The sequence below is a fragment of the Notolepis coatsorum genome (assembly GCF_963971535.1).
Source record: "Notolepis coatsorum genome assembly, chromosome: 9".
Classification (NCBI taxonomy): Eukaryota; Metazoa; Chordata; class Actinopteri; order Aulopiformes; family Paralepididae; genus Notolepis; species Notolepis coatsorum.
The window spans coordinates 151,894,744-151,913,382 of record NC_140173.1 but is presented as its reverse complement, the minus strand read 5'-3'; the positions used below and the strand labels follow the sequence as shown (position 1 = coordinate 151,913,382).

At 44.9% G+C, this 18,639-nt stretch overlaps 1 protein-coding gene across 3 annotated transcripts in view; it reads right to left on the bottom strand.

The window, feature by feature from the left end:
• The window catches only part of LOC311234372 (stonustoxin subunit alpha-like), a 50,698-nt gene that overhangs the window by 7,657 nt on the left and 24,402 nt on the right, over nucleotides 1-18,639 (bottom strand). For 2 of the 3 annotated variants that reach the window (XM_084321530.1, XM_084321531.1), the window contains 3 exons: nucleotides 7,882-8,152; nucleotides 6,004-6,150; nucleotides 1,004-1,063 (listed from right to left, as the gene is read on the bottom strand). In XM_084321530.1, the coding sequence (XP_084177656.1) occupies nucleotides 1,004-1,063; nucleotides 6,004-6,150; nucleotides 7,882-8,143 (469 nt within the window). In that variant the 5' untranslated portion in view covers nucleotides 8,144-8,152. The remainder of the gene's footprint in view (nucleotides 1-1,003; nucleotides 1,064-6,003; nucleotides 6,151-7,881; nucleotides 8,153-18,639) is intronic. The other variant, XM_084321532.1, reaches the window with a different exon arrangement.

Here is an 18,639-nt window from a genome sequence, read left to right as displayed (position 1 = left end):
ATCACGGCGCGCCCGTGGGACATTTTACCGTTTCGGCGAGTTTATTCCACGCTTTCAACCTTCCTTTTCTAAGCGTTTTCGGGGCTACATGTGAATGGGTAAAAGTTGCGGGACGCCCAGATGTACCCACGGTAGAAAGCTCGCGTGGATCCCATAATAGGCTCACTTAATACAGCGTTTTTAAAATCACGCAACATTTTCAGGGTCGCGAGCTGACCTTTTCCCCTCGTTTTCGATGATGGAAGTGATTTAGGAAAAGCTTCGGCACGCCGAGAGGTACCCGTGGATTTAATCTCGCGAGGATCGGGGCAATATTCGGCCCGTGGGAGCCGTGGGAGAGAGAAAGAGAGAGAGAGAGAGAGACAGAGAGAGAGAGACCTGTCCTGCTACATCACTGTGATCCACTGTCCTGCTACATCACTGTGATCCACTGTCCTGCTACATCACTGTGATCCACTGTCCTGCTACATCACTGTGATCCACTGTCCTGCTACATCACTGTGATCCACTGTCCTGCTACATCACTGTGATCTACTGTCCTGCTACATCACTGTGATCCACTGTCCTGCTACATCACTGTGATCCACTGTCCTGCTACATCACTGTGATCCACTGTCCTGCTACATCACTGTGATCCACTGTCCTGCTACTGTTGCATCACTGTCCTGCACAGTACAGGACACAAAATGATTTAACTGCCTCTCCATTTTTGGTTAACATTTTATTCTACGATTTCTTTTTACCATTAATTGCGAATATCTTTCATGTAGAGCTATAGATTGTGGATGAATACGCACAGAAAGGTACACCGTGCAAATGTTCATGCTTTACTTGGTTTAAACGAGACAATTTAGAAATGGGCAAATACGTTGCGTTTTCAAGATGGTGGACCGGCCGGAAACAGCAATGACGTAACCACTACACCTCCCTATTATGTCAGAGTCTGTCCGTCAGCCGACACACGACAACACAAGTGATAGAAAGATGTCATTGTTGAACTCACATTGGAAAAAGTACTCTCTCGTCCCGGGCTTTGGTGTAAGTAGAACAGCCACTGGAGAAACTAGAGACACAAAATATCAATCACAGCATGTTATTATCAACATGGATGAAACAATAGAACTCATCACTTATTTCTGATTTGCTCCTTGAGCTGTTCCAGAGGTCCTGACGAGTGGGTTCACAGGGAGGCTCATTCTGGGTTTCTATTGTGATGTCACTTGTCTTTATTTATTTGTCTTTGTATGCATCTATCTCTCACTCTTTATTTCTGTTATCTGTTGCTATTTGATTGATTAATTGATGTATCAGTTGATTGATTGATTGATTGGTTAATTGAATCATTCATCCATTGATTACAATTTCTATTGATAAAACATTTAAATAAGTTCCATTTCACACAAACAAAACATTCTGCCCCCCCAAGCTTTACAAAGACATTTTCCAAAAGGAAAATGCGTTTCCTAAAACATACTTTCATGATCAGAAAGAAATGAGCATAAATAGATAACATCTTACTGAAATATTGTTTATATATATATGTTATCATAGAACCGTAGCCAGCATACTACGTAGGGCAGTATGGGGTAATACACATAGTAGCATACTACAAGAACCTAGGCGTCCACAAAGACGACTTCAAACTGGAAACAACAGATGAGGTACTCAAAAAACTGAGCGCCCTACAACCGAACAAGGCCACTGGCCATGACAACATCCCCTCCAAATTCCTCAGAGACTCAGCAGCCGCCATCACCCCAGTCATCACACACATAATAAACCTCTCCATAAAACAGGGACACGTCCCCAAGGACTTCAAAATTGCGAGAGTAACACCCCTGCACAAAAAGGGCAGTAAATTAGATCCAGGCAACTACCGCCCTGTTTCTATCCTTACATCCATCTCGAAAGTCATGGAAAAAATAGTATACGAACAGATCGAAAAGTACCTTGCGGAAAAGAATCTAATCTACGAATTCCAATCTGGCTTCAGAACATCCCACTCCACTGACACATGCCTTCTCTATTTGAACGACCACATCAAACAAGAGGTGGACGTGGGCAAATACTGCGGCATGGTCATGCTGGACCTACAAAGGGCCTTCGACACTGTCAATCACACAATTCTGATAGACTATCAAAACCAATTGATTTTAGCTTGTCAATCAGTGAGCTGGATACAATCCTACCTGGAGGGGAGAGAACAGATGGTGGAGGTAAACGGTACCCTATCCCCCCCCCTCACAGTGAGCTGTGGTGTTCCACAAGGAAGCATACTAGGACCGCTACTATTCCTAATTTATGCAAATGACATGTCGTCAGCTTGTGACTGCAACTTGTTCCTGTTTGCGGACGACTCAGCCCTGCTGGTCTCTGACAAGAACAAGTTACAGGTTGAAAAATCCCTCAGCTCGGAACTAGGCAAAATCTGCATATGGCTCGCCGACAACAAACTATCATTACACATGGGCAAAACAGAGTCCATTCTCTTCGGTTCAAATAACAAACTCAGCAAGACCGACGGCTTCTCGGTTGCAGTGGGTGACAATATTGTCACAAGGAAAGATAAAATTACCTACCTGGGTTCCATCCTAGAGGCTAATCTTTCCTGTGACAAAATGGCATCCAATGTAATAAAAAAAGTCAACCAACGAACTCGATTCTTGTACCGGATCTCCTCTCTGGTAAACAAGAATACCCTGAAAACTCTAGCAGGAGCACTCATTCAAGGGTACTACGACTATGCTTGCACCTCATGGTACCAAAGCACCTCAAAGGCACTAAAAAACAAATTACAAACATCTCAAAACAAGCTAGTCAGACTACTGCTTGACCTGACTCCTAGAACCCACCTCACCCCTGCCCACTTTGACAACCTAGGATGGCTTAGAGTAGACGACAGAGTACAGCAACTTGCAATGGGCCTGGTCTACAAGATACACTACGCAACCAAGGTACCCATGTACATGTCAAAATACTTCCCAAAGGTCAGTGAATACCACGATCACAACACCAGAGGGAGCTCCACAAATCATGTTAAACCCAGATTCGGCTCAAACAAGGGACTAAACACGTTTCGCAATTATGCCACATCAATGTGGAACGCCCTACCCAAAACTGTAAAGGAATGTGAATCACTACCCACTTTCAAAAACACTCTCAAAAAACACCTACGGGAGACTGTAATTCGAAACTGGCCCCTACAAATGTCCTAACCCAGTTGTACAGTAAATTACCAAGTATGGCTTTGTCAGTATTCCAATGTACAGTGTACAGTGTGTGTGTCCCCCTACCCAACCCCCCCCCCCCCACCTCCAATGTACAGCCCACACCCTCCCACCCAACCTCCTCCAATGTACAGTTTCTACGTCAAATGTATATACACTCTTTTTCTGGACACTTTTGTATCACAAACAGTACTGTATTTGCAAATCTGATATGTCATAAATGTATAGATGTAGCAGTACTGTCTATCTGTATGTCATGTATGTCATATATGTTATGATGGATTGAAAATGGGGGACCCTGATGTAAACAAGACAAAAGTCTTTCTCTGGTCTGCATCCCCTTAACAATTGTATGTATTGAGCTGTACTGTACCCATTCTGCAATCTGTTAATAAACTTTTCAATCAATCAATCAATCAGCATTGAGTCATGTTTTACAACAGTCTATACAGGTGCAGCTCAATAAATTAGAATATCGTGGAAAATTCCATTTATTTCGCCGCATTGATGCAGTAATTTGTGCAAAAGGAGCCCCAACCAAGTACTGAGTGAACATACTTTTATATATATATATTTTTTTTTATTGGTCTTATGTAATATACATTTTTTTTGCGATACTGAATTTGGGATTTTAGTTTTGGTCTCTGGCCCCTTATAAGCAAACCCAGTAGGATAACTAAAGATAGTGCCACACTTATTGATAACATATTTACGAATGTTCATGGCCAAGCAACAAGTGGTTTGTTCTTAAGTGATATCAGTGATAATTTTCCTATTTTTGTGATTCTACATAATTTAAAAGGAAACATTTTCAGTTGATGTAAGTGAACCTTCTTGTAAAATTGTAAGAATTACAGTAGGACACCAGAAAGAATGGAGGCCTTAAAGATGGACCTTACAAACTACAACTGGGATGAGGTGTATGTTGACGATCCAAATCAGGCATATGATGCTTTTTTGTTGACGTTCACAGAGCTATACAACAAACACTGTCCTATTAGAAAGAGCTGGCTGAAGGATAAATATAAAGGAAAGCCATGGATGACCAAAGCTATGCAAAGGGCGTGCAAAAAGAAAAACTTACTTTACAAGAAATATTTACAACTGAGAACAAGTAAAAGCGAAGAAAAATATAAGCTGTATAAGAACAAACTTCCATTATGAGAGTACAGAAGAAGGAATACCACAATAAAATGTTAGAAGATAGTGCAAATAATATACAAAATACCTGGAAAATAATCAATCATATTATTCGGAATAGAGGCTATAAATCAGAATTTCCAAGCTATTTTCTAAATAGCTCAGATGCTAAAGTGGACAATGTAAAAAGCATCGTTGAAGATTTCAATGACTACTTTGTGGGTGTTGGAACTACTTTGGCCAGCAAAATTGTTGTGCCCGATGATAAAAAAGATATGTTTAATAATCTTATTAATGATAATATCAGTTCTATGTTCCTTTGTGGGGTAAATTAACTTGATATAATTGATATTGTAAGTAAATTCAAAAACAAAACATCAACTGATATAAACTCCATTGACATGGTAATTATTAAAGAAGTAATTGAGTCTATTGTAAAACCTTTGACCTATATGCAATATGTCTTTTCAAAGAGGTGTTTTTCCTAATAATATGAAACCAGCAAAGGTAATACCAATATATAAAAATGGAGATAAACATCAAATGGACAATTATAGTCCAATGTCCCTACTTCCTCAATTTTCTAAAATATTAGAGAAACTATTTGTGAAACAACTGGATCTTTTCATTGGCAAATACAAAATACTGAGTGAACACCAGTATGGGTTTAGGAAAAATAGAACTACTACATATGCAGTGATGGAGATGGTAGAAGAAATAACTAAAGCAGTTGAAAATGACAAGTGTTCTATTGGTATTTATATTGACCTACAGAAGGCTTTTGATACAATAGATCACAGCATATTAGTGAGAAAACTGGAGAAGTATGGGATACGAGGTATAGCTAACTCTTGGCTGAAGAGCTACTTGGAAAACAGACAGCAATGTGTGCAAATTAATGCCACTGTGTCAGGATTTAGGAAGGTCACCTGTGGAGTACCTCAGGGATCTGTGATAGGTCCAACACTTTTTATACTTTATATTAATGATATGTGCAATGTTGCTGAACTGTTAAAGTTTGTTATTTTTGCAGATGAAACTACAAGGGTGAATAACACTGTTTTGTTTTCTTTTTCTTTTTTCTTTTAGAATACTGTTTTGGAATCTACATTTTTGTATTTTTTTGTAAAGCAACATTTTGAAAAACTACAAGGTTGAATAATACTGTTTTGCTTGCTTTTATTTCTTTTCTTTTCTTTAGAATACTGTTTGAGAGTCTAAATGTTTGTATTTTTTGGTAAGAATATAGGACAGGCACATATAAGCACTATGCTTCAGTCTGTACCTTTTCAGTCACTGTAAATAATAAAATATTGATAAATGATGATGTATATTGTACTGTGTGTGATGATGACTGAAAAAATAAACTACTACTACTTTCGGTCTGCCGACTCTTCCTCCTGCGCTGTGGGTTCCATGTCAGTGCCTGCTTTGTGATTGTAAGCCATAGTAAGCCAATATTGTGGAAAATTCCATTTATTTCGCCGCATTGATGCAGTAATGTGCAAAAGGAGCCCCAACCAAGTACTGAGTGAACATACCTTTATATATATCTTTTTTGATTAGTCTTATGTAATATAAACATTTTCTGAGATACTGAATTTGGGATTTTTATGAACTGTAAGCCATTACTTACTTTTACATAGGTCTTGGCTTGTGCCCTCCGCTCCAGATGTTGCCAGGACAGCCCTTCTTTCTTCATCTCCTGTTCTGTGGTTCTTCTCCAGGTGGCTTTCGGTCTGCCTCTCTTCCTCCTGCGCTGTGGGTTCCATGTCAGCGCCTGCTTTGTGATTGTAAGCCATAGTCATCAAAATTTAAACAAATAAAGGCTTGAAATATTTCACTTTGTGTGTAATGAATATAATCTACACCGTTCGGCACGACCTCCACGGTTCGGGGCGTGTGTGTATTGTTCGGTTCAGGGGATGCGCAGGTGCTAGTAGTCAGCTTGTGGAAATGGCAAGCGCAATATAAATCAATCTTCATTACGACTTTAAAAACATAGCCATTAACATTACATAGGCCTACACACATCTTGCCATAACGTTAGCACGGTTTGTACAACACAACGCATGTTTAACTATGGTAGCCCGCCAGCTCTAATACAGCCAATGAAATGTTACCGTAGCTACTAGCTAGCAGAGGAGACAATGGGAGTCTGAGAGGCGGGGAGTTGAAAGACAATGATAGGCGTTTATTCAACATCCAAGAAGGCTAACATACAACTGTGTTTACTAACTCCAACCGGGACTATTGCCGCTTTTCCACTGCATGTTATCAACTCGATTCGACTCCGGTAACGTTAGAGTCGAGAAGGTCTGAAGGTACCACACGCTAAATTGTCAGTGCGGATCCCCCAACCCATAGACAGTTCCAACTCACCGAATTATGTTAATACACCACAGTTTCACAATAATTACTGTGTTGCACTCAATATTTAAATAATGATAGTCTAAATAAATGTAGACAGACAATCACTAGCGGACTGGCCATCGGGAGCAGCGGGAGTTTTCCCGGTGGCCTGGCAGACTGGCAAATGCTTTTTTTCTATTTTTTTATTTGTTTGTTTGTGCCCGCAGTCAGGCCACTGAACTCCGAAGCAGGCCAGGTCGGTATACATGTTTCTATTTGCGCATATAAGTTCAGGCAAGCAGGCAGGAATGCGTGATTTTTTTTCATAGCCGCAGTTTGCGAAGACGCTCTCTGATTGGCTAGCCCGCGTACAGCGAAGACCCTCTCTGATTGGTTTAGCTCCGAAGGGCTCTTCTGTGTTACTACACGAGTTTTGAATAAGATGGACATTGAAATTGACGTGGAAACTCCGGATGTTGATCACTTGATCACTTTATTGGATGTACTGCTGGGAGTTAAAGAAGACAGTTTGTTGGAACCTGACCGTGAAATAGAACAGCTATAAGTCTGATGGATGATTTGGATGCTGAGATTGAAGCCGATAAGGAACGCGTCATTATGTTGAACTGACGGCAGCAGCGCGAGGGTGAGTGATACTATAATGAATCGACTAGATCACAGAGAGCGCCAGTGACGTAGAGAAACTTCTATAAAGGACACTTTCGTATTACAACCAGACGTTTGGACAATCCATTATTTGGAAAGTAGTTATTCTACACTTTGGTGTAGCGTATACAACTTGTATGGTCCGTTTTGTGACAGCGTCGCTGTCCATGGTGCTGAAGGTCGCATTTATACTAGTGTATACAGCCTCTACAGTGCCACCACGTGATACAACGCAGCAAGATACAAAACGCAGTTTTTTTCCTGGGGGGGGGGGGGTATGGGTATGGGCCTGGCCTGGCCTGCCTGAGTCAAATTCCCGGTAGGAATTATGGTCCCAGTCCGCGACTGCAGACAATGTACGTATTTTAAAAATAGAATGAACAGAGCAGTGTTGTTTTGAAACAGTACAGTGTGTGTTTGATTTACGCTGCATTTTATATTGATGGCCTTCTAATTTGTTTGTTTATTTATTTAACCGAACCGAAGATATGAGTACCTGTCTGGAGTTTCTCCACCAGGTCGTTCCGGTTCATCTGCTTCAGGATGTGCGCGGTGATGACCAGAGCCCCCTCCAGGCTGTAGGTCTGGACCAGCAGGTCCACCGTGTCCCATCGCTCCGTGGCCTTATCCAGACGGCTCTTGGCGAGGGGCGGGTAGCCGTCCAGGTTACTATGGTTCAGGTACCACTTCAGCATCTTCATCTCCGTGTCTGTCAGCTCCATCAGAATGTTCAGGAGCCGCACTTCACCCTGAGCCATGGCTGCTCACTGAAGACAAAAGAGTAGGTCAGATGTTCTCATCCAAATATACTAGATGGCTGGGTCTGGTTTAGGGATGCACAGATACTGGTACCCTGTACTGTGATGAGGGATTCACCAGGCCATAGTGCCCCACAGCAGAGAGCTGGGAGGAACAGGCAGCATGGCAATCAGCACCCATGGTGAATCAACCAGGAACTCATCAGGCCCCGTCAGCAGCCACACAAAAGGAGGCTTCTGACAGCACATGGAGAGGTTAGTCTGACTCACCTCAAGCAAGAGCTCACATGTCCTTTTTGCCCTAGACGGAGAAGACTGACGGCTGCCCACAGTGTGACGACTGCTGGGACAGCACTTTGAGCTACATGACATGTATGAAAGGTGCTTTATAAATACTTACTTACAACATGCCTGGACCGGCTGCCCCCCCCACTTTCCCTCACAGAATCCCTTGGGGTTCACCACGGGCCAGGCAAACCCCTCTAACCCTCTTCTCTCTCCCTATGGACAAGGAATATGGTGTTTTGACCCATAACTACAGTGTCTGTTGTCCCAAACGCGTCTATTCTTATCCTAACGGATTTCCAGTTCCGCGTTCGCGTTCTGCGATCTGATTGGCCACTGACGTACGCTAGTTTTGCCCCGCCCCCCTCGGTATGACGCCAAGCGGGTGTAGAAATAATGCGTGGAGAGCGAGCCGAGCCTCAACGCGCGAGCGCACACACGCACTTTGAAATGAATCATTCCAGCAAAGTAGGCTTCTATTATTCGAATTACTGTTTTAATGGGTATCACAGTAGTAAGTCCTACTGTAGAACATGACATATTAGCATGACATCTAATTTATTAATGCCAATACTAAAGATTAGGGACAAACGCAATTGGCAGAAATGTAAATCATGGATTAGTCACTCAGTTTTAACTGAATCTCATTTTGAAATCGCTACGCTGCCTATAGACACGACAGTGGCAGACAGCTTCGGAGGTGATTGCATTGCACCATGGTGATCCACTCAACAGATAGCGATTTCAAAATGAGATTCGATTCAAATCGCTGCTGTCGGGACAAAAACCTCATAACTCAATTTTTTTAAAAAAAATTTTATTATATAAATCAACTCCGTAGATCATCCTCCATATGTGTGTGTGGGTTTTACAAAGTTTAAACAATGGGAAAGCATTAAACCGATCATCTGTCTAAACCTCCTAACTCTATTCACCCTCAAATCTGTGTTAGTTTTTTTCATCTGCTGAAAAGTTGGGTTTTTGGAGTTGAGGTTTTGTCCCGACAGCAGCGAAATGTATTATATAATGTCATTATACAGCACAATACATACATATACATACACACGATCCAACCAGAGTGGATAAAAAAAAAAAAAAAAAAAAAAAAAAAAACTTTAACCCAGAGTGATTTGAACTTGTGACCATAGGATCCACAGCCAGCAGACTAACGAGGTGAGCTAAATGCACAGGCACCTGGGAGGTATAAGTGGGTGGGGCACCCAGCGTGCACTCTCTCTGGGCATGGGAAATGGTAGCAATGAGTCTGATACCGCAACCTGTAATGGAGAACTGTGAATAAAGACTTGCACTGAGAACTACCAACCTGCCTCGAGAGTGGTCTTATAACGTTGGAAACCACAAACGTTACAGTATCAATAGTTATTCTCCCTACCTGTGGAACAAATTACCTGCCGTCGTCAGGGGCGCCTGCTCTGTCGAAGCTTTTAAATCCTTGCTTAAGACCCATCTTTTCTCTCTCTCCTTCAACCTACCCTGATCTCACCTGGTCGGGGCCTGACCCTTAGATTAATCTGTCTAGTTTAGTTAGGATGTCTATTTGCTCCCTTGTCTGCTTTTCTGCAGACATAGGAGAACCTTTTAACACTTTATGTGCCACGGGTCCGGTGCCCCGGAACCCCGTTGCGTGCTAACACCCACTTCAATGATAGAGCTCTCATATCCGCTGTGTATAATATGGCTGTCGCTTATCAATGACTTGTTTGCAGTCAACATTGTCAAAACGGATAGTTTTCTTTAATCGGTTCATTTCCGTTTTATACCATTTTGAAAAACGCTCGTTTCTTGAACGTTTCAGAGAATTTCTGAAGATTCTGTGATAATCGCCCTTTACTGGAATATACTGGAATACACAAAACGTTGTGATTTTTCGGCCTATTTATGAATCGTTTTCAAATAAACGCTAGATTATCGATAGTATATGTGTACTTATGCACGCTATAGAAGCGGGCTGAAAAATCGATTATCCATTTCCTGATCAGCACACACACACACACACACACACACACACACACGCACACACACACACACACACACACACTTAGGGCCCACATTGATATATCTGTGAAAAAGGCTCTGATTATCCCAAGACTGGTCAAATAGATTCCTTACCTCAGATCAGATGTTCTCCAAAAAGATTATTCCAATTCCTGTTCGCCATTCCAAATATCGATCGCGTTTATTGATCCAACGCTGGGTACTGGAAACACACATTCTCCGCTGTTCTGCGGCTCGGCAATGACTTCGATCGTCTCGGGTTACTTGTCTGACAAGTAAAGTGTGGAAACAGGACTTTTTTCCCCCCATGCGTTTCATTCAATCCAATCCAATCCAATCCGGAAAGACGATAGGGGGCGGTATTTTCCCAATGGAGCTCAGAGAGAGTTCCACTGGTAACGTGAGGCTAGATTGATGAAATATGAATGGAAATCGCTAATAAATAAAAAAAAAAATACGATCAAAAACGAGATCTCTCGTGTCTCTGGCATGAACTAACGAGAAATCTCGTCGTTGGCACTCAAAGTGTTAACCTCTGTCTTCTTATTTCTTATTGTTACTATGATTCTACTGTCACCATGTATGCATATGCTCACTACATGTATTTATTGCTCCATCTCCGCCCACTACAAACATGGGAACTCTCTAACCCCCTCCTATTGTTAGGTTTTAGTGAGTTTTTCCTTACCTTCGCGTGGGGTATGTCTGGGAGTGTTGCATTTATTTAATATTCTTTGGACCTTATGGTGTTCTTGACTTATTGTGATGTTTCTTCTTGACTTGTTTAAAGAAGAAGTGTACGGCCCATGGGGACATTAACGTGTGTTGTCGGGCCTTACAAATAAATTTGATTTGATTTATGGTTGCCATGGTAACAATAATACACATCGCCCAGAGGAGAGCAGACCTCTAATGAACTGCAGACACTATTTCCTCAACTACTTTTCCAACTTGAGGAAAGTTGCTCTCCTCTGGATGACAGGGTTCTCTAAGAATGTGAACAACCAAACAAAAGAAATCGGATCTGAGCATTAACCCTTTCACTAGCACACGACCTAATGTTAACCCTTTCACTACCACACTACAGGCGGTTAACAGTCTGTAGTGTGGTAGTGAAAGATTAACCGTCTGTAGTGTGGTAGTGAAAGGTTAACCTTCTGTAGTGTGGTAGTGAAAGGTTAACCTTCTGTAGTGTGGTAGTGAAAGCTTAACCTTCTGTAGTGTGGTAGTGAAAGGGTTAACCTTCTGTAGTGTGGCAGTGAAAGGTTAACCTTCTGTCCTCCCTCCTCACTCCCCCCCCACCCCCCCCTCCCTCATCTTTCTCTGCCGAAGACTTTGCGATCTTCTTTGAGGAAAAAGTGGAGAACATCCGCAGCTCCTTCTCCCAACCCCCACCCATTCCAAATGCTGAATCGAGAACCTCATCCTTCACTCTGTCATCTTTCTCTCCCATTACAGAAGCCGAGAGGAAAGGCCACTTTAAAGTAGTATAACATCAGGAACAGTGTATTGCACTACTAAAGCTACCTAGCATGTCCTATATGCTCTGTAAATACTAATGTACAGATACCGAGATGGCACACCATGTGCCTGTTTATTGCACTGTTTTATTGGATTCTATTAATATGTTGTACCACTGTATTTTTTTTGGATTCTATTATATGTTGTACCACTGTATTGCACATCGTCGCGGGCAAGACCAGCCGCATTTCATTGTATACCTGTATGCCGTGACAATTAAAACTCTTGACTTGACTTGACTTGACTTGAGACCCTGACACTGGTAACGTCGAACCGTCCAACTACATGCCAGCTGGACCGGCTACCCTCCCCACTCCTCCAGACCATAGCACCAGACATCCTCCCATTCCTAACTGCAACCATCAACTCCTCACTGAACTCGGGGGTGGTCCCCACCTCCCTAAAACAAGCCAGAGTCACGCCCCTCATAGAAAAAACATCCCTGAACCCTACCGTCATAGGCAACTACCGTCCTGTCTCTCTTCTCTCCTTCCTTTCTAAAACACTTGAACGTGCTGTATCCAACCAACTTACTGCTTATCTCTTACAGAATGACCTCCTAGACCCTAATCAGTCAGGCTTCAGGACTGGTCACTCCACAGAGACAGCCCTCATTGCGGTCACAGAGGCACTTCACTTAGCAAAAGCGAAAGGCCTCTCCTCTGTCCTGATTCTCCTAGATCTATCTGCAGCCTTCGACACAGTCAACCACCAGATCCTCCTCGCGGCCCTCGCAGGAATGGGAGTGGCTGGCTCTGCGCTGACATGGCTGTCATCATACCTCAATGACCGCTCCTACAAAGTGTCATGGAGAGGGACCCTGTCGGCCACCCGCCCCCTGCGGACGGGTGTCCCCCAGGGCTCGGTTTTAGGACCCCTTCTCTTCTCCCTCTACACTAAATCACTGGGTAACATTATCACGTCTCATGGCTTCTCCTACCATTGTTATGCCGACGATACTCAACTCTTCCTCTCCTTCCCTCCCTCAGATATCCACGTCTCTGAGCGGATCTCGGCCTGTCTGTCCGACATCTCCGCCTGGATGACGACCAACCACCTCAAACTGAACCTATGCAAAACAGAATTGCTCCACCTGCCGGCCAAATCCTCCGCCCTGACCGACCTTTCCATCACAGTCGAGAATGCAGCTGTGACCGCGTCCCTGACCGCCAAGAACCTTGGTGTTGTCCTCGACGACCAGTTGAACTTCTCTGCTCACATCGCAGAGACAACCAGAACCTGCCGATTCCTCCTGAGCAACGTCAGAAGGATCCGCCCCTTCCTGACAAAAGAAGCCACCCAACTCCTTGTCCAATCAACAGTCATCTCCCGCCTCGACTACTGCAACGCACTGCTCGCTGGCCTCCCGGCCACTGCCACTAAGCCTCTTCAACTCATTCAGAACGCAGCGGCCCGCCTGATCTCAAACCTACCGAAGTCGGCCCATGTCACCCCACTTCTTAGGGACCTGCACTGGCTCCCCATTGCTGCACGAATCCGCTTCAAGGCCCTCGACCTAACATACCGTGCGGCAAAGGGAACTGCTCCCGCCTACCTCCGGTCAATGGTCTCTAACTACACACCCTCAAGACCCCTACGCTCTGCATCTTCTAGCCGCCTCAGACCTACTCCTATCCAAGCTCCGGGAGGGTCATCAAAGAGAAGTCGCCTATTCTCAGTCCTTGCCCCACAATGGTGGAATGAACTACCCACCCCAGTTAGGACAGCCGAAACACGTCCAATCTTTCGCCGTCGACTAAAGACGCACTTCTTCAACCATTATCTGAATTAAAAAAAAATTAAAAAAATAAAGATCTAACCCTAACTAACCGTACTGTCATGCACTTGTCCTAATAAACTAACCTACACTGTAGCACTCAACACTTTGATGAACATTGTTGCTCAGCTGATAGAGTTGTGCCCTTCCTGATGGCTTGTCGTACAGAACATGTAAGTCGCTTTGGATAAAAGCGTCAGCTAAATGACTAAATGTAAATGTAAATGTAAATGTAGTGTGGTAGTGAAAGGGTTAACCTTCTGTAGTGTGGTAGTGAAAGGTTAACCTTCTGTAGTGTGGTAGTGAAAGGTTAACCTTCTGTAGTGTCGTAGTGAAAGGTTAACCGTATGTACAGTAGTGTGGTAGTGAAAGGTTAACCTTCTGTAGTGTGGTAGTGAAAGGTTAACCTTCTGTAGTGTGGTAGTGAAAGGGTTAACCTTCTGTAGTGTGGTAGTGAAAGGTTAACCTTCTGTAGTGTGGTAGTGAAAGGTTAACCTTCTGTAGTGTGGTAGTGAAAGGTTAACCTTCTGTAGTGTGGTAGTGAAAGGTTAATGTAAGGTTATGTATATAACCAAGTTCTATGAATTATGGTGACGCTCAGCATCATTCTGCACGCACTTCACTTCGTGCACGAGCACTGAATAAAAAATTCCACAATGTACCTTTACATCCCAACATTCGTCTGGACACACCCCTATCCGCTTACCTTCATAAGCAGGTGTGTGGTCACCTACTCGCCTCCTTCCCAAACTTTCACCACAAGGCGAGATCAAGGGCCGCAGCGGCGTCCTGATGCTGAGTGTCACCATAATTCATAGAACTTGGTTATATACATAACCTTACGTTCTATTTCATTATGGCTTCCGCTCAGCATCATTCTGCACAAGAGGAGCTGAGCGGGAGCCAAAGCTCAACAAATGTACCCCGCTGAGGCCCCCCACAACCATCAGACCGGGGAGGACAGAGCCCCCTGACCCTCCCTAATGGAGGATACCCTCCCTATTGGAGAACGGGAGGGAGACGGATCCGACCGTGCGAAGAGGAACTCAAGCAACTCAACGCACAGGGTGAGCAGACCGTGGCTTGACCCCACGACTACGCACACGCACAACCCGCATGCCACCAGGGAACGAACGGAAGGAACAACCCTCGGTACTGCCCCCAGAATCACGGGGGTCAAGAGCAAACTCAACCCTGTGGCAAGGCCGTAGCAGCGGAGCGCGAAGGAAGACCCAGACCCACTCAAGGGACTGGATCCCCTGGAAAAAAGGGGGCCCGGAGAGGTCAATGATGCCAGGCATCAAGACCCCACCAGGCGGTCACTTAGTGACACCGCCCCCCACATCGCCAGCGTATTCGGCTAGAGCCCCTCAAAGAGCGGGCCCTTACCCCCCAATAGTACACCGCCTGGCACACTGACCCTGCAAAACAGGCAGTCAGCATGGCCGTAAAGCACTCAAAAAGGTTAACCAACGGAAGCAGGCAGCGCACCGGGGAAACCAGGCAGCAGGCTGGAGCACTGCGGACGAGACAGGCGCCAAAGGGGTCAACTGAAAACAGCCCCCCCGGCGGAAGGGGCGTATGCTGGTGTTGTTGAGCACCATGACAAAGCCTCCATCAAAAAAAAAACACCCAGAGGGGTCGAGGCAGAGAAGGCTGACACGATTGGCAGACGTCATGAACGTGCAGGGGCACACTCAACCGGGTAACCCGGGAGTTGACTCTGCTCCAACACACCAGGGAATCAACCACCCTCTCGGTACACAGACGTGGTTGTTCCTATAACCCCTCAAGAAAAAACTCCAAAACACACCTGCGGTTATACACCAGCTATACCGCAGTACAAGTGTTTCAGTTTCCAAAAAAAGGGTTATCCCAGGCCTACGGTGTCAACAAAACATTACTTCGGACCGGGCCCGGCGGCTCGGGAAGCACACAGGGTTACCAGAGGAGGTCCAGAAGACCACCCCAACAGCCCCCTCTTCGCCATGCGTGAGAGAGGAGCGAAAGAAAGGAGAACCAGCCCCTTATAATAGTGCCAGGTACAAACTGTACCCAACAAGGGTCTCCATAACGCCCAACCCCGTGACACCCGGGCCGACCCCGCATTTTTCCCCCTGAAAAAAGCACAAGTCCCTCAGGGTACCAGAACAGCAGATCTGCATCCCTGGCGGACAACGGGTTAACTGACCTGGACCAGCGTGACCAGGCCAGTCCTGTGTCCTAACCACGCCGACCTGCCCACTCCAGGAGAGGGGGTAGGTATGCGTGTCGATCTAAAACATGAAAAGAGGGCGCCACCCAGACGGTCCTCATTTAGACCGTGCTCAGTGGCCCACCCCAAGGGCGTGAGACCCCTCTACCTATGTTCAGATCTATTCCGTTAACATCCCCCAGATATGAACGAGAATTCATCGAGACAACCTAGTAAACTGGCGCTCGGAAGAGACAAAACTCTTAGCCCCTGTGTGATCCTGAACAGAACACACCGAGCCAGCACTATGTATGCGTCGAGACCCAAACACATCAATGGATAGTCTATCAAGACACCAAACATTGTTCCTCCAAGTCGCCTGGGAGAACGACACGGAGCCGTCGTGCTTCATGTACCCTCCTCTTTTTATTCAAAAAAGAAAGAACACAGACTGACATGAATCCCTCGTGACGCAGGCTGAGGGTATTTTTTTTTTACATTTTTACATCACACCACCCTCCCATAGAGAGGAGACGGAAATCCCCAGAGAGACTTCCCACGCGAGCTGTATAGATTGAAAAGAATATATTGCAACAGTGAGCTATGTAATATTTGGATTAGGGCTCTCCGAGGAGGAGGCACTGAACCAATACACTCAATAATCGAATTGAATCGAATACACACACAATAGAGCAGAACTCCTTTTTGAAGTTCTACACATCTTGACAATCTGAGGAGGAGGCTCTGAACTCTGAGGAGGCTCCCTCACAGGGAAGGAGAGTCCTAACTCACAGACGGCCCGAGTAGGAGCTTCGTGAGGAGGAGCCCTGACCACTCCCTGAAACAGATCCATCATATGGACCTGAACAGCACACAGAAGTCTTACCAACAGAGACGCGCACAGTGACGTACTCTATGGCGGGGGAATTTCTGCGGTGCACACACCCAATATTCCACAGCAACGTGACAGGAACCTTGAAGGACAGGAGGTTTTAACCCCTGACCAATCAGAAAAGGGGAGGAAAGGATTACCAGTACACCCCTTTACGACCCCACACCCATGATACGATGTAATGACAAAAAAGAGTATGACACAGTCATAGTCAGCTACATGAAGCGTCTAACAGCTTCACACAGCTCATGTGCTAACCTGCTATCTGATTTTTACTAAGGAAAAAACACAGAATAGAGAGGGCCCCCTTAAGAGCCCCGGTACCAGACTTCCACATGTGCTTCTGTGGCCAACCCAACCCAGTTGTAGATCCCAAGATACACACAACCCTTTACCACCACAAAAAATGGCAATACACTCTACAGAGGAACGCCGTTTTTCCATAATGAGAGAATACACAATTCTCGATTAGTATCGGCCACAGGCCTTGCTAAGCACAAACGAAAAGTGACCAAACAATCTTTTCTTTTAGGAAAATACAGTTCCTCAAGCAGTTTTAGCACAACCCCGGCAATCAAGCTAAGGGTTACATCGTATCCCACCACACAGTGACACAATATATTGTAACAACATGTCTGAGAGGAGGGTGAGGAAGTCCCCAGGGAACCGGGGGGAAAACACCCCTCCTATCTTACCCTTAATATGGCCAGTTGAACAGGTAAACCTGTTAATATGTGAACACACTGTTCATTGTCATTACAGGCTGAGAAAAGAATTCATTCTTCACTCATATGTCACTAAGCATAGCTTTATAGGTTAGTTTAACCCCCTTAGTTGTGAGTACACGGTACATGAACACACATGATGTTTCTCAACACAACAAACCAGATCATTTTCACATCTGTAACAAACAACCCGATTTGCATGGAGAAGCTAATACCAGTGACAAGACAATTCACACATAACTCGCGTCGTATCCTAAATGTAGTGCAGCAACACTCGTTTTGGAAAACATCGTTATTTACAAAACATTTAGAAGGGAAAGAAAGAAGAAGTGTTCAAGGTCTGGTCAGGACCTTTCCTACCGTGAGCGCAGATCAAGCGAACTGCAGTCTCTAACAAGGCACCGATAGTAAACACAGCATCTGTGTTGACGACACGGGCAGCGTCGCTGCTCCATCCCGCCGCTACGGTTCTCCTTGTTGACGCAGTCCTCGCCGGCCGGCTCCGGGTAGGTTTGACTAACATCCTCTGTCAAAGATGACGTCGTAGTCAGAGTGTTTCAAGGCATGTTATACTTATAGCAATGTTCCACAGTGTAGCATCAAGCTAACAGCCGCTCTCGGCCGATAGCAGCAAGCTAACGTTTCCTAGCCTAGTGACACAACGGGCTAGCGCCGCAGCTAACAGCTGACTGGCTAACAGGTAGGCCACAACCAGCACGCAAGCTAAGCAGCTATCACCTGAACTTGTACACAACGATATAACAACACACTCAGACAGGCCGCCGTTCTGAAACCCTCCTCACCTTTTAAGAGAGAAGAGAAACGAGATGTCAACACAGTTTACAACGGTGATTTTACCATACATCCGGCGGAGCCAGCACAAGTCCCATCTGGGCTGTAGCCGACTTGAACATGGATCTTCCGATAACGAACATCCATGCCCACATTTCCTCGTTTAGGGCATACTCTCATTTGCATATGAAAGATGGGGCCTATACGGTGACAGAGAAGCATCCACTCCCAGAGAATCCTGGGATCACCAGTTACTGGTCGTGGCCCACTAGTTGACTATAATGGGCTTCAAAC